The sequence below is a fragment of the Dendrobates tinctorius genome, unplaced genomic scaffold (genome assembly GCF_039654945.1).
Source record: "Dendrobates tinctorius isolate UK_male_01 unplaced genomic scaffold, ASM3965494v1 ptg000380l, whole genome shotgun sequence".
In the NCBI taxonomy this organism is placed as follows: domain Eukaryota; kingdom Metazoa; phylum Chordata; class Amphibia; order Anura; family Dendrobatidae; genus Dendrobates; species Dendrobates tinctorius.
In genome coordinates this window covers 523,763-537,828 of record NW_027362046.1, presented here as the reverse complement: position 1 = coordinate 537,828, position 14,066 = coordinate 523,763, and the positions used below count along the sequence as shown (strand labels likewise).

At 49.7% G+C, this 14,066-nt stretch overlaps 1 protein-coding gene across 1 annotated transcript in view; it reads right to left on the bottom strand.

The window, feature by feature from the left end:
- The window catches only part of LOC141075913 (uncharacterized), a 35,663-nt gene that overhangs the window by 13,445 nt on the left and 8,152 nt on the right, over positions 1-14,066 (bottom strand). Inside the window, exons 2-5 of the mRNA XM_073563120.1 lie at positions 6,310-6,489; positions 6,104-6,227; positions 5,923-6,020; positions 5,634-5,724 (exon numbers count right to left, since the gene is read on the bottom strand). Of these exons, the coding sequence (XP_073419221.1) occupies positions 5,634-5,724; positions 5,923-6,020; positions 6,104-6,227; positions 6,310-6,489 (493 nt within the window). The remainder of the gene's footprint in view (positions 1-5,633; positions 5,725-5,922; positions 6,021-6,103; positions 6,228-6,309; positions 6,490-14,066) is intronic.

The window sequence follows — 14,066 nt, the reverse complement described above, 5'->3', positions numbered from 1 at the left end:
TCAACCCTCTCTCAGTCCGCCCTGTCCACCGCTACTTCCACCATATGCAGCTCTCAAGTCCAGCTCACCCTCCCAGACACTATGAGTAGGTCAAGAAAGTACTCAGTCTCTCATCTGCGTACACTGGGTTTGAACGCCCACATTGCCAAACTAATCTCGTTGATGCCCTTTCGGTTGGTGGAAAGCACAGCTTTCCGCGAACTCATGGCCTATGCAGTACCACGCTATGACCTACCCAGTCGCCACTTCTTCTCTCGCAAAGCCATCCCAGCCCTCCACCATCATGTGAAAGGCCGCATTGTCCATGCACTCAAGCAGTCAGTGAGCGGAAAGGTGCACCTCACAACTGATGCATGGTCCAGTCGGCATGGCCAGGGCCGTTACGTGTCCATCACTGCGCACTGGGTTAATGTGGTGGATGCAGGGTCCACAGGGGACAGCGGTGGTGGGACAGTGCTGCCTAGCCCACAGTATAGGAAACAGTTGGCTGTAGGCGTTCGACCCTCCTCCTCCTCCTCCAGAAGCGAAAGCTCGTCCACAGAGCGCAGTCGTACGAGCACTCCATCTGCAGCTCCCACTGTTGCACACGATTTGTCCCCCTATCGAGCAGCTAGTGGAAAGCGTCAGCAGGCTGTGTTGCAGATGATGTGTTTGGGCAACAGACACACCGCCGAGGTGCTGGCCGAGTACTTGAAGCGACAAACTGAGTCATGGCTGGGCAGTGTACATCTTGAGGCAGGCAAGGTAGTTAGTGATAACGGCCGTAATTTTGTGGCAGCCATAGCCCTTTCAAAACTCAGCCACATACCTTGCTTGGCTCACACCTTGAACCTGGTGGTGCAGTGCTTCCTCAAAAATTATCCGTTGTTAACAGCCCTGCTCCAGAAGGTGCGAAGACTGTGCGCGCACATCCGCCGGTCGCCTGTACACTCCGTTCATATGCAGAAGCTGCAGCGATTGCTCCACCTTCCCAACCACCACCTCATTATCGACATTGCAACAAGGTGGAACTCCACCCTGCACATGGTGGAGCGGCTGTGCGAGCAGAGGCAGGCCATAATGCATTTGTGGGAGGATACACGGCCAGGCACTTTGAGAGCAGACATGGAGTTGACAGGTGTGCAGTGGTCGAAGCTGAAAGACCTCTGTAAAGTCCTTCAGTGTTTTGAGGAATGCACACGGCTGGTAAGCGCAGACGACGCCATCCTAAGCATGAGCATCCCACTTATGCGTCTGCTCATGCAAACTTTGACGCACTTTAAGGAGCAGGCGTCTGCAGCCAATGTTGATGAGGAGGAAGAGGAGGAGGGAATTCTTGATGACATTCAGCCATTGTCTGCTCAGGGACCTCTCCTGGACGAGGTGGAGGAAGAAGAGGAGGAGGAGGATGATGATGGGGATGATTACTTAGGGGAGGAGGATGCATCTCGTGGGGCAAGTGAAAATGTTGGCATGGCAAGGTCTGGTATAGGGTTTGTGCGTGACTGGAGGGATGTGGATTTGCCAGAAAGTGCTCCTCCACCCAGCACTCGCAGTGCATCATTGACACCGGGAACATTGGCCCACATGTCAGATTATGCCTTGCAGATCCTAAAAAGGGACCCCCGCATTGCCAAAATGATGAACGATGACGACTACTGGTTGGCCAGCATCCTGGATCCACGCTATAAAGGCAAATTACAAAACATCATGCCACAGGAGAACCTTGACCTAATATTGGCTAATAAACAAGCAACTCTGGTAAATCGGTTGCTTGAGGCATTCCCAGCACACAGCAGCGGTGATGGTTCTCACACGAGCCGTACGGGCCGGGGGCAGCTTGGCAGAGGTGTTCGTGGTGCACACAGCAGAAGTGGCGTTGGAGACAGGGGTTTCATGACAATGTTGTGGACTGATTTTTCAAATACCGCTCACACAACTGGTAATACTGCATCGATGGAAAGTGACAGGAGACAGCAGTTGTCAACTATGGTTACAAACTACTTTTCCTCCCATATCGATGTTCTCCCACACAGGTCATTCCCCTTTGACTATTGGGCCGCTAAACTGGACACCTGGCCTGAATTGGCCCAATATGCCTTACAGGAGCTCGCTTGCCCAGCTGCAAGTGTGCTATCGGAAAGAGTCTTCAGTGCAGCTGGATCAATCCTGACAGAAAAAAGGACCCGTCTGTCAACCCAAAATGTGGATGATCTAACCTTCATTAAAATGAACCACGCATGGGTTTCCAAGGATTTTGTCCCACCTTCCCCTGATGACACATAGGGTGACAGAAAAATGGCTTGCTTTGGTCCACCTCTTCCTGGGACTTCACCTATTTCGCCTTTTGCATCAGCTGAATGTCCAACATCAACATATGCCACTTTCTAAAACTCCCTAACTGTGCTGCCTCCCCCCCCATGGCCGGGGTCACCACCTAGCGCACGACACCGTGCGAGTGCCGTTGCCCTGGACAGGTGGGTAGGCCAAATCTTGGGCGCGGGCACTGGCACAGGGTCCCTCACAGTGCAATCAAGTGTCTCTGACGGTGGTGGTGCACACCCGCCGTCAGACACACCGCTGTACTATGAGGGGCCCAGTGCCAGTACCGACGCCCACGAGTGGGCCCCCCTTGCTTGGGCAGGGCCCCAGCATTTGCAATCTTTACCTCTCCCTGCTCCTCCGCTGTGTAATCTGGGCCATCAAATCCATACTGTGCCTGACACCGTCTGAGCCTGCCTCCTGAGACATATATTTTGAATGTGTACGCTATCCATACATGTTATCTGGGGATACGGTACCCTTTCTAACCTTTGTGCAATCACGTGCAATCCATACTGGGCCTAACACCGTCTGAGCCTGCCTCCTGCTGTATAGACATATATTTTGAATGTGTACGCTATCCATACATGTTATCTGGGGATACGGTACCCTTTCTAACCTTTGTGCAATCACGTGCAATCCATACTGGGCCTAACACCGTCTGAGCCTGCCTCCTGAGACATATATTTTGAATGTGTACGCTATCCATACATGTTATCCGGGGAAACGGTACCCTTTCTAACCTTTATGCAATCACGTGCAATCCATACTAGGCCTAACACCGTCTGAGCCTGCCTCCTGAGACATATATTTTGAATGTGTACGCTATCCATACATGTTATCTGGGGATACGGTACCCTTTCTAACCTTTGTGCAATCACGTGCAATCCATACTGGGCCTAACACCGTCTGAGCCTGCCTCCTGAGACATATATTTTGAATGTGTACGCTATCCATACATGTTATCCGGGGTAACGGTACCCTTTCTAACCTTTGTGCAATCACGTGCAATCCATACTGGGCCTAACACCGTCTGAGCCTGCCTCCTGAGACATATATTTTGAATGTGTACGCTATCTATACATGTTATCCGGGGAAACGGTACCCTTTCTAACCTTTGTGCAATCACGTGCAATCCATACTGGGCCTAACACCGTCTGAGCCTGCCTCCTGAGACATATATTTTGAATGTGTACGCTATCCATACATGTTATCTGGGGATACGGTACCCTTTCTAACCTTTGTGCAATCACGTGCAATCCATACTGGGCCTAACACCGTCTGAGCCTGCCTCCTGAGACATATATTTTGAATGTGTACGCTATCCATACCTGTTATCCGGGGAAACGGTACCCTTTCTAACCTTTGTGCAATCACGTGTAATCCATACTGGGCGTGAGAACGGCTGGCGAGCTGTTAAGCAAGCTACAGCACCTGTGGTTTGCACACGTAAGTTTTTCATTTTTTCAGGAATGACGGTTAGGCCTAATTCCGGAACTGCGGTTGACCTGCACTTACTGGGAAATCATTGTTCGCGGGTAATAATTGTAATCAGCGACAAACGCTGGCTTTTTCAGTGTAGCGCACATGTAGCCACGGACATGTAAGGGCATGACACACCAGTTATTGGCCAACCTCATGTGCCAGAGCCTCACGTGTCCCTCTAGTAAGCCGGACTCGGACCGCGGGGCATGACGGAGTGTGCATCTGTTCTGTAGCTGGCATGGTTGAGGTTTCCCAGGTGGAGTCGAATTTAACCGTAGGCTCCACTCCTCGTGGTGCCCTTCTGGACATTCCTTTAAGGTTCAGCTTTGCAACCATACTGCCCACGTAAAACAAACACTTTGCCTTCATGAACGCTGTTTGGAGGGTCATGACTCGTGGGAATAACGCCGCCCAATCAGTTAACCTGCTAGAGAGATCCTTCGTTGCTCCCAAGCATGACATCACACTCCCTAGGAGGAAGGTAATGCCACTGTGGCGACCGTACTCCTGGGGGCGACACAAGTGCACTGATGCCCAGCCACTGCTTGATGAATCTGCTGGTACATTGACCCAGACCACTACATTCCCCTCGCACGCTACACGGCCTGAATCTGACCCTGATGAAACTCAGGTTACCCTTCCCATATACAGTTCCATCATACACGGTGACAAAGAGGAAGCTGCAGATGAAAGTGCAGGTTCGGCCCACCCGCCATCAGACACACCACCGTACTATCAGGGGCCCTGTGCCAGTGCCATCGCCAACGAGTGGGCCCCCCCTGCTTGCTCAGGATCACAGCACTTGCAAGGTTGAAATACTGTGCAGTGAGATGGAAGATGGGGACAACAAGGAGTCCAGACTCCAGACTAGTACAGGGATTCCCTAGCGAGGAGACTTATTTGATTGTTTTCAATGTTGGGACAGCAATTTTTGGGGAGCACTATACTCTGGAGAATGATAGATGGGGCCCACCATACACTGGAACATTCCAAAGGTGGACATCAGACACTGGAGCAGCATTTACAGGGCCCATTATACACTAGAGCATTAAAAATGGGGCCCATTATGTTTGGAGCATTATTTGGGCCCATATATACTGTTTCAAACATTATATGGGACCAATGATTCTGTATGGCGAAATAGATGGGCCTCGTCATGAGATGTAAAAAGTGAAGTATTTTTCATTGTACTATACCGCTATTTCTTTGCCGTATCGGAGCATGATGAGTTGTGGTATGTGTTAAAGGGGCGCTCTTTCGCCCAGGGCACATGAAAACCTGGAGCCAGCCCTCCCCCCCCACAACTTTAGCCAAATAACCCCCATTTTTCAGTGCGTAACTTGTATTATGAAGTTAATTAAGGTTGACAAGCTTAAGTAAGAAGAATTGATGCTTTTGGCATTCAAATGGGCACTGTAGGTGTGTTTCCTGTCCTCCTCTCACTGCCGACTTTTATTCCCCATTGACTTACATTGGGTTTCGTGTTTCGGGACGACCCCGACTTTTCCCTATAATCGGACGATCTTGCTCGACCCGACTTTTGGAAAAGTCGGGTTTCACGAAACGAAACTCGACCCTAAAAAAACAAAAGTCGCTCAACTCTAGTATCAACCACTGAGGACTCTCAATTCTGAATATTCTTCTATCTACTGGCTAACACGGTACAAAGATATATATCTTTCCTGTATCAAAGTCATTTGAACAGTTTTGGGTGGAGGAGAATGTTGTGGTCTAGAGGCAAAATGGTGATCATGGTAATACGGCCGGACTACACCACCGATAAAGCAGCCACAGCCGGTGACTGAGAGGAATCTGTGACTTCTCTGCATTCAGTGGTACCTACTCACCTGGGTAGTCATATGTGGGAATCTCCTCTTTACACCACTCATCATCTCTCACATATGTCTCTGTAGTATTAATATGGGTCAGATCTTCACCCTGAAACAAATATTGTAAAAGTCACCGACAGATGGAGAAGTCCCATCTATGATCAGCTCTAATCCTGCCATCTCCACCGTTCTCATTACACAAGTATAAAACATATAATACTGGTGGATAAAACAAGACTGAGCACAAGACCTTCACAGCCGTCTACACATCATAGGGGAGATCTCCTGACACCTTCTCTCCATCTACCTGATGATCCTGAGGAGCACTGGGATCTTCTTGGTTACAGTCCTGTGGAAGAAGAGGACGGGGACATCTCTCTGGTGTTGTCCTCTTACTGGATAGATCTGGAGGAAACACATACAGGGACTGAATTCATTCTCTACATACAGATAATTATAGGCCGTGTGTATTTAGTCCTGTCTATTACCTGGAGATGTGAGGGGCTGGGGAACCTCCATTATGACGTTCTTGTACAGATCTCTGTGTCCTTCTAAATACTCCCACTCCTCCATGGAGAAATAGACAGTGACATCCTGACACCTTATAGGAACCTGACACATACAATGATACCGTCATCCCCCGATCCCTTCATAATGTTACTGTATAATGTCCCAGCATTCCCAGCAGTGTCACCTCTCCAGTCAGCAGCTCAATCATCTTGTAGATGAGTTCTAGGATCTTCTGGTCATTGATGTCCTCATGGATCAGGGGGTGAGGTGCAGGCCCCGTGATTGGGCTCAGGGGTCTTCCCCATCCCTCAGACACAGGGTCCTGACAGCGATCACTAGAGGTCTTCTTCACCACTGTGTAATCCTGGTTATGGAGAGACACATTAATAAATCTCACTACAGACATTTCCAGAGTCCTCACCTCTCCAGTTCTGTCCATCTGTTATTCCCATAGATAAGAATGATGTAATGTGACGTCATCAGACTCTCTCACCTCTCCAGTGAGACGGAAGAGGATCTCTAGGGTGAGGTGTAATATCCTCTCCGCCATCTTGTCTCTGTCCATATCCATCCTTGATGGGTAAATCAGGAAAATTATCTTCTGTAGAAGATCTTCACTGAGAGGATCCGATATTTTAGAGACCTGAATGAGAAGAAGATGATCCGATGTAACATCATTAGTGTTGAGCATTCCGATACCGCAAGTATCGGGTATCGGCCGATACTTGCTGTATCGGAATTCCGATACCGACTTCCGATATTTTTTCAATATCGGAATTCGGCATCGGAATCGGAAGTTCAGTTGATTGACGGCCTGACGTCATCATGATGCGCGGTGTGTGCGCATCATGATGCGCCGTCATTTCGGGCCTTCCGGGGGTCTCTGCCGGCCTGCCGGGGGGCTGTGCCGGCCTGCCGGGGGGCTGTGTGGACTGCCCGGGGTCTCTGCCGGCCTGCCGGGGGGCTGTGCCGGCCTGCCGGGGGGCTGTGCCGGCCTGCCGGGGGGCTGTGCACCCTGTGGGGGTCTGTACCGGCCTGCCGGGGGGCTGTGCTGATGTCCGGGGGTCTGTGCAAGCATCGTCCGATGGGACTACAAGTCCCATCGGGCGATGCCTGCTACCATGACAGTGATTGACACATTAGCCAATGATGGGACAGTAGTAGTCCCATCATCCGGCTAATGTGTTAAATGTTAAAAAAAAAAAAAAAAAAAAAATACTACATACATACTACATGCTACATACATACTACATATATACTACATACATACTACATACATGCTACATACATACTACATGCATGCTACATACATACTACATATATACTACATACATACTACATACATACTGCATGCTACATACATACTACATACATACTACATACATACTACATGCATGCTACATATATACTACATGCATGCTACATATATACTACATGCATGCTACATATATACTACATACATACTACATATATACTACATACATGCTACATACATACTACATACATACTACATATATACTACATGCATGCTACATATATACTACATGCTACATACATACCACATACATACTACATACATGCTACATATATACTACATGCATGCTACATACATACTACATATATACTACATGCATGCTACATACATACTACATATATACTACATGCATGCTACATATATACTACATACATACTACATATATACTACATGCATGCTACATATATACTACATGCATGCTACATACATACTACATATATACTACATGCATGCTACATACATACTACATGCTACATGCATGCTACATACATACTACATACATGCTACATATATACTACATACATACTACATATATACTACATACATGCTACATATATACTACATACATACTACATATATACTACATACATGCTACATACATACTACATACATACTACATACATACTACATACATACTACATATATACTACATGCATGCTACATATATACTACATGCTACATACATACCACATACATACTACATACATGCTACATATATACTACATGCATGCTACATACATACTACATATATACTACATGCATGCTACATACATACTACATGCTACATGCATGCTACATACATACTACATACATACTACATGCTACATACATACCACATATATACTACATACATACAATACATTCATACAATACATACATAGACATACAGTACATATAACATAGAGTAACATACTTACCAATACTTGTCACATTGTTCCCCGAAGCCATTGTCTTTCCGGAATAAATATTAACATAACAAACCACAAAAATACTCACCCACGATCCGAAGCAGTCCACGAGTGTGTCCCACGACGATCTTGGGTAGAGAACTGCAGCATCAGATGATGCTGCCGTTCTCTACGGGCTGCAGGAATCCAATGACGGAAGGTAGGTATCCTTCCGCACTGTATTCCTCCGCCACTTAAAAAAAAAAAAGTCCCTAGTCTCACTTTATGCCATTGCTGTGTGGGAAATTCCCACACAGCAATGGCATAAAGTGAGACTAGGGACTTTTTTTTTTTTTAAGTGGCGGAGGAATACAGTGCGGAAGGATACCTACCTTCCGTCATTGGATTCCTGCAGCCCGTAGAGAACGGCAGCATCATCTGATGCTGCAGTTCTCTACCCAAGATCGTCGTGGGACACACTCGTGGACTGCTTCGGATCGTGGGTGAGTATTTTTGTGGTTTGTTATGTTAATATTTATTCCGTAGACGACAATGGCTTCGGGGAACAATGTGACAAGTATTGGTAAGTATGTTACTCTATGTTATATGTACTGTATGTCTATGTATGTATTGTATGAATGTATTGTATGTATGTAGTATATATGTGGTATGTATGTAGCATGTAGTATGTATGTAGTATGTATGTAGCATGCATGTAGCATGTAGTATGTATGTAGCATGCATGTAGTATATATGTAGTATGTATGTAGCATGCATGTAGTATATATGTAGCATGTATGTAGTATGTATGTGGTATGTATGTAGCATGTAGTATATATGTAGCATGCATGTAGTATATATGTAGTATGTATGTAGTATGTATGTAGTATGTATGTAGTATATATGTAGCATGTATGTAGTATATATGTAGTATGTATGTAGTATATATGTAGCATGTATGTAGTATATATGTAGTATGTATGTAGTATATATGTAGCATGTATGTAGTATGTATGTAGCATGCATGTAGCATGTAGTATGTATGTAGCATGCATGTAGTATATATGTAGTATGTATGTAGCATGCATGTAGTATATATGTAGCATGCATGTAGTATATATGTAGTATGTATGTAGTATATATGTAGCATGCATGTAGTATATATGTAGTATGTATTTAGTATATATGTAGCATGTATGTAGTATGTATGTAGCATGCATGTAGCATGTAGTATGTATGTAGCATGCATGTAGTATATATGTAGTATGTATGTAGCATGCATGTAGCATGTATGTAGTATGCATGTTGTATGTATGTAGCATGTAATTTTTTTTTTTTTTTTTTTTTACATTTAACACATTAGCCGGATGATGGGACTACTACTGTCCCATCATTGGCTAATGTGTCAATCACTGTCATGGTAGCAGGCATCGCCCGATGGGACTTGTAGTCCCATCGGACGATGCCTGCACAGACCCCCGGAGCCTGCACAGACCACCGGCAGGCCGGCACAGCCCCCCGGCAGGCCGGCACAGCCCCCCGGCAGGCCGGCACAGCCCCCCGGAGCCTGCACAGACCACCGGCAGGCCGGCACAGACCACCGGAGCCTGCACAGACCCCCTGGCAGGCCGGCACAGCCCCCCGGCAGGCCGGCACAGCCCCCCGGCAGGCCGGCACAGCCCCCCGGAGCCTGCACAGACCACCGGCAGGCCGGCACAGACCACCGGAGCCTGCACAGACCCCCTGGCAGGCCGGCACAGCCCCCCGAAAGGCCCGTACAGACCCCAGAGAGGCTGTACAAGGGCAGGAAAGGGTTTTTCTTATTCCGATACCGGAAGTCCCATAGACTTGAATGGGACTTCCGGTATCGGAATCGGCGATACCGATACTTTTTTTAAAGATCGGCCGATACCATCCGATACGATACTTTGAAGTATCGGATGGTATCGCTCAACTCTAAACATCATAAGAATCCTGTGTAATAATACAATTACTGGAGATAATAAGGGAAACATATGAGGAGATTTATTATCTTACAGGGTTTAGTTTTCTTCCCTGACATCTACTAATAAAACCTATATATTTAGGCCACAGACAACAAGCAGTTTCCTCCTCGGAGTCGGCAGCTGAACACGTTCCTCATAGACTCATCTTCCATAACGCTAATTCTCGTCTCATTACCGACACTGGAATCGGCATTAGCAATACTGCAGGAGATATTCATTACACGCAACATGAGAAATAACTCCTTCATGATGAGGACGACATCTTCATCTTCTACTACGGCTCTAGAGACAGATGTGGCCAGAGTCGGTCACTGCCTCCATCCCCACCGGCCGTCTATATGAAGGTTTCCCGTCTTCCCCGCACTGGAATCTTCTCTCCCGTTAGATCTCAGCTCTGAGTCACACACAGAAGTTTGAGGCTTTTCTGGAGGAACAGGACAGGAGAGATCTGAGGCCGATGTCTCCATGTACAGGGTTTCCCCTCGGGATAAGAGGCTTTTCTATCCCTTTCCCCCAATTAGAGGGGACACCTGTGGATATCGGGGTCTTTACCGGCTGCAGTCCTGGGGGGATTTACTCGGTAACGTCGACGTTGGACAAACGTCACCATCAATTCCCATCAGAGTGAAGGAACATCGCTCCTCTATTCAGCTCTATGGATCCGGGATGAAATCCACTGCGGCCCCTGCAAGAAAAGAGCGAAGTCTGGTGAGACCCCTGAGGCCGGAGATTTCTACAGCTGCTCTGTGCGCACAGGACCTGTGATGAGGTCACAGGGGGAGGAGTCAGGGGTCACATGACCAGGGGCCTCAGTGTGTGCAGGACTCTGCTGTGCTGGTTGTCATGGTGCTGGATGATGGGAAGTTTATGTGTGGGGTCAGGAGGGGTTTACAGGGTGGATGTAGCAGAGCCGCGTGTTGTGTACGAGGTGTACGGAGCGGAGCCGCTTGTGTGCGAGGTGTACGGAGCAGAGCCGGGTGTGTACGAGGTGTACGGAGCGGAGCCGCGTGTGTACGGGGTGTACGGAGCGGAGCTGTGTGTGTACAGAGTGGAGCCGTGTGTGTACGAGGTGTATGGAGCGGAGCCGTGTGTGTGTACGAGGTGTACGGAGCAGAGCCGTGTGTGTACGAGGTGTTCGGAGAGGAGCCGCGTGTGTACGAGGTGTTCGGAGAGGAGCCGCGTGTGTACGAGGTGTACGGAGCGGAGCCATGTGTGTGTACGAGGTGTACGGAGCGGAGCCGTGTGTGTACAAGGTGTACGGAGCGGAGCCGTGTGTGTACGAGGTGTAAGGAGCGGAGCCGTGTGTGTACGAGGTGTACAGAGCGGAGCCCTGTGTGTGTACGAGATGTACGGAGCGGAGCCGTGTGTGTACGAGGTGTAGGGAGCGCAGCCGTGTGTGTACGAGGTGTACGGAGCGGAGCCGTGTGTGTACGAGGTGTAGGGAGCGGAGCCGTGTGTGTGCGAGGTGTAGGGAGCGGAGCCGTGTGTGTGCGAGGTGTAGGGAGCGGAGCCACGTGTGTACGAGGTGTAAGGAGCGGAGCCGTGTGTGTACGAGGTGTAGGGAGCGGAGCCGTGTGTGTGCGAGGTGTACGGAGCGGAGCCACGTGTGTACGAGGTGTAGGGAGCGGAGCCGCGTGTGTGCGAGGTGTACGGAGCGGAGCCACGTGTGTACGAGGTGTAAGGAGCGGAGCCGTGTGTGTACGAGGTGTACAGAGCGGAGCCCTGTGTGTGTACGAGGTGTACGGAGCGGAGCCGTGTGTGTACGAGGTGTAGGGAGCGCAGCCGTGTGTGTACGAGGTGTACGGAGCGGAGCTGTGTGTGTAAGAGGTGTACGGAGCGGAGCCGTGTGTGTACGAGGTGTAAGGAGCGGAGCCGTGTGTGTACGAGGTGTAAGGAGCGGAGCCGTGTGTGTACAAGGTGTACGGAGCGGAGCCCTGTGTGTGCAAGGTGTACGGAGCGGAGCCCTATGTGTACGAGGTGTACGGAGCGGAGCCCTATGTGTGCAAGGTGTATGGAGCGGAGCCGTGTGTGTAAGAGGTGTACAGAGCGGAGCCGTGTGTGTACGAGGTGTACGGAGCGGAGCCACGTGTGTACGAGGTGTAAGGAGCGGAGCCGTGTGTGTACGAGGTGTACGGAGCGGAGCTGTGTGTGTACGAGGTGTAGGGAGCGCAGCCGTGTGTGTATGAGGTGTACGGAGCGGAGCCGTGTGTGTAAGAGGTGTACAGAGCGGAGCCGAGTGTGTACGAGGTGTACGGAGCGGAGCCACGTGTGTATGAGGTGTACGGAGCGGAGCCACGTGTGTATGAGGTGTACGGAGCGGAGCCATGTGTGTACGAGGTGTACGGAGCAGAGTCCTGTGTGTACGAGGTGTGCGGAGCGAAGCCACGTGTGTACGAGGTGTATGGAGCGGAGCCGTGTGTGTACGAGGTGTGCGGAGCGGAGCCGTGTGTGTACGAGGTGTGCGGAGCGGAGCCACGTGTGTACGAGGTGTACGGAGCAGAGCCGTGTGTGTACGAGGTGTACGTAGCAGAGCCGTGTGTGTACGAGGTGTACGGAGCAGAGCCACGTGTGTACAAGGTGTACGGAGCGGAGCCGTGTGTGTACGAGGTGTATGGAGCGGAGCCGTGTGTGTGCGAGGTGTACGGAGCGGAGCCCTATGTGTACGAGGTGTACAGAGCAGAGCCCTGTGTGTACGAGGTGTATGGAGCGGAGCCGTGTGTGTACAAGGTGTGCGGAGCGGAGCCACATGTGTACGAGGTGTACGGAGCAGAACCATGTGTGTACGAGGTGTACGGAGCAAAGCCGCCTTTGTGCAGACCCTTCTGTGTACTTTGTATACCCCCAGCTTCATTCGCAGACGCCACTGCGTATGCTGTATACACCCGTATACCCCCAGCTTCGGTCGCAGACCCCTGTGTACACTGTATACACCCGTATACCCCCAGCTTCAGTTGCAGACTTCTGTGTACACTGTATACACCCGTATTCCCCCAGCTTCAGTCGCAGACCCCTGTGTACACTGTATACACCCGTATACCCCCAGCTTCGGTTGCAGACCCCTGTGTATGCTGTATACACCCGTATACCCCCAGCTTCGGTCGCAGACCCCTGTGTACACTGTATACACCCGTATACCCCCAGCTTCAGTTGCAGACCTCTGTGTACACTGTATACACCCGTATTCCCCCAGCTTCAGTCGCAGACCCCTGTGTACACTGTATACACCCGTATACCCCCAGCTTCAGTTGCAGACCTCTGTGTACACTGTATACACCCGTATTCCCCCAGCTTCGGTCGCAGACCCCTGTATACACTGTATACACCCGTATACCCCCAGCTTCAGTTGCAGACTTCTGTGTACACTGTATACGCCCGTATTCCCCAGCTTCAGTCGCAGACCCCTGTGTACACTGTATACACCCAGCTTCAGTTGCAGACCCCTGTGTATGCTGTATACACCCGTATACCCACAGCTTTGGTCACAGAACCCGCATCTCTCACACTGTAGAACTGATGTCAGACACCAGGGGCGTATCCAGGGGGGGCAGCTGGGGCATTTGCCCAGGGTGCAGCCGACAGGGGGCACCATCGGGCTGCCTGATGCGGTGGTCCAAAGAGGAGACTCCCCGTTGGCAGCATTCTGCCGCCCCCACGCTCAGATTCTCCAGTTCTCTGGGCCAGCTGTCATACTGACAGCTGGCGCAGAGAAAGTGCTGCACGTCTGTGTACTAGT